This window comes from Penaeus vannamei, chromosome 21 (genome assembly GCF_042767895.1).
Source record: "Penaeus vannamei isolate JL-2024 chromosome 21, ASM4276789v1, whole genome shotgun sequence".
Taxonomy (NCBI): domain Eukaryota; kingdom Metazoa; phylum Arthropoda; class Malacostraca; order Decapoda; family Penaeidae; genus Penaeus; species Penaeus vannamei.
The window spans coordinates 2329371-2331870 of NC_091569.1; the positions used below are offsets into that span (position 1 = coordinate 2329371).

Here is a 2500-nt window from a genome sequence, read left to right on the forward strand (position 1 = left end):
GAGAAAATCAAGAATACGAATAGGAGAAAACAAGAGAAAATCAAGAACACGAATAAAAAAAAATAAAAGAAAATCAAGAATACAAATAGAAGGAAATAAGAGAAAATCAAGAATACAAATAGAAGAAAATAAGAGAAAATCAAGAATACGAATAGGAGAAATTAAGAGAAAATCAAGAATACGAATAGAAGAAAATAAGAGAAAATCAAGAATACGAATAGAAGAAAATAAGAGAAAATCAAGATTACAAATAAAAGACAATAAGAGAAAAGCAAGAATACGAATAGAAGAAAATAAGAGAAAATCAAGAATACGAATAGCAGAAAACAAGAGAAAATCAAGAATACGAATAGAAGAAAATAAGAAAAAATCAAGAATACGAATAAAAGAAAATAAGAGAAAATCAAGAATACGAATAGGAGAAAACAAGAGAAAATCAAGAATACGAATAGAAGGAAATAAGAGAAAATCAAGAATACGAATACAAGAAAATAAGAGAAAATCAAGAATACGAATAGGAGAAAATAAGAAATTCAAGAATACGAATAAAAGAAAATAAGAGAAAATCAAGAATACGAATAGGAGAAAATAAGAGAAAATCAAGAATACGAATAGGAGAAAATAAGAGAAAATCAAGAATACGAATAGAAGAAAATAAGAGAAAATCAAGAATACGAATAGAAGAAAATAAGAGAAAATCAAGAATACGAATAGAAGAAAATAAGAGAAAATCAAGAACACGAATGAAAGAAAATAAGAGAAAATCAAGAATACGAATAGAAGAAAATAAGAGAAAATCAAGAATACGAATAGAAGAAAATAAGAGAAAATCAAGAACACGAATAGAAGAAAATAAGAGAAAATCAAGAATACGAATAGGAGAAAATAAGAGAAAATCAAGAATACGAATAGAAGAAAATAAGAGAAAATCAAGAACACGAATAGAAGAAAATAAGAGAAAATCAAGAACACGAATAAAAGAAAATAAGAGAAAAAAACAGAAATAAAAAAAATGCTGCCTCCTGACGCAGCACACGCAACGACAATGTGTCAAGAGCCCTTCCTGCATATTTATCATTGCACTATATGTTAGCATCGGATCATAAATCTTTCTTGGAAAAGAGGAGAAGAAGAAGAAGAAGAAGAAGAAAAAAAAATAGTAGTCCAAAGTGACGGTGAGTGATGATATTCGTTGTCTTTCTGCTTTCACTTGTCCACGTTCGAGATCTCGACTTCTTTCGGATGAGAGAGGAGAAGGAGAGGGAGGGAGGGAGAAGGAGAAGGAGGGAGAGGGAGAGGGAGAGGGAGAGGGGGAGAGAGGGAGAAGGGAGGGAGGGAGGGAGGGGGAGGGAGAAGGAGGGAGAGGGAGAGGGAGGGGGAGAGGAGAGGAAGAGGGAGAGGGAGAGAGAGAGAGAGAGAGAGAGAGAGAGAGAGAGAGAGAGAGAGAGAGAGAGAGAGAGAGAGAGAGAGAGAGAGAGAGAGAGAGAGAGAGAAAAGAAGAGAGAAAGAAGAGAGAGAGAAGAAAAGAGAAGAGAACGAGAGAGAGAGAGAGAGAAAGACGAGAAAAGAGAGAGAGAAAGAAGAAAGAGAGAGAGAGAGAAAAAAAAACTTGAAAAAAAGCAAACGAAAGACCAGGCCATTCCGTTCAAAACCATCTCATCCCTCTGCGCGACGACCCCCTTGCATCTGACGAAACATTCTGGGATGGTTTTGACATCTTTACGATCGCGTCCCCCTGGCGTAGGCGAGGATGGGCGGGGGAGGGGAGGGGTGTGGGGGGTGGGAGGGTAGAAGCGCCACCTACGCCATGTTGACCAAGATAATGAGTCAATCATTCTTAACCGATGAGACCTCGCTTACCGCCCATGAACGGTTCCCTTATAAATTGTTAATGGTCTTGTTTCCCCCTCTTCGGTTTCCCCTCTAATTAATCCAGGTATGTGATGTGATCAGGTGCAATGTTTATCTCGTGCAATGAGGTGGATGCTGATAAGCCCAAATGTATAGGTTTCATGGTGTAGCGGTACTTGCAATGAGGGAGGGAGTGAGAGGGAGTGAGAGGGAGAGAGAGAGATAGAGATAGAGAGAGAGAGAGAGAGAGAGAGAGAGAGAGAGAGAGAGAGAGAGAGAGAGAGAGAGAGAGAGAGAGAGAGAGAGAGAGAGAAAATGAGAGAGAGAGAGAGAGAGAGGGAGGGAGAGAGAATGAGAGAGAGAGAGAGAGACAGAGATAGAGATGGAGACAGAAAGAGAGAGAGAGAGAGAGAGAGAGAGAGAGAGAGAGAGAGAGAGAGAGAGAGAGAGAGAGAGAGAGAGAGAGAGAGAGAGAGAGAGAGAGAGAGAGAGAGAGAGAGAGAGAGAGAGAGAGAGAGAGAGAGAGAGAGAGAGAGAGAGAGAGAGAGAGAGAGAGAGAGAGAGAGAGAGAGAAATAGAGATGGAGATAGAAAGAGGGAGAGAGAGAGACGAGAGAGAGAGAGAGAGAGAGAGAGACAGAAAGAGAAAG

At 39.2% G+C, this 2500-nt stretch overlaps 1 protein-coding gene across 1 annotated transcript in view; it reads right to left on the bottom strand.

The window, feature by feature from the left end:
* LOC113817426 (uncharacterized) overlaps nucleotides 1-1809 on the bottom strand; it is a 14747-nt gene extending 12938 nt beyond the window's left edge. Inside the window, exon 1 of the mRNA XM_070136038.1 lies at nucleotides 1805-1809. Coding sequence (XP_069992139.1) covers nucleotides 1805-1809 — 5 coding nt within the window. The remainder of the gene's footprint in view (nucleotides 1-1804) is intronic.
* Between the last annotated feature and the right edge of the window lie 691 nt (nucleotides 1810-2500).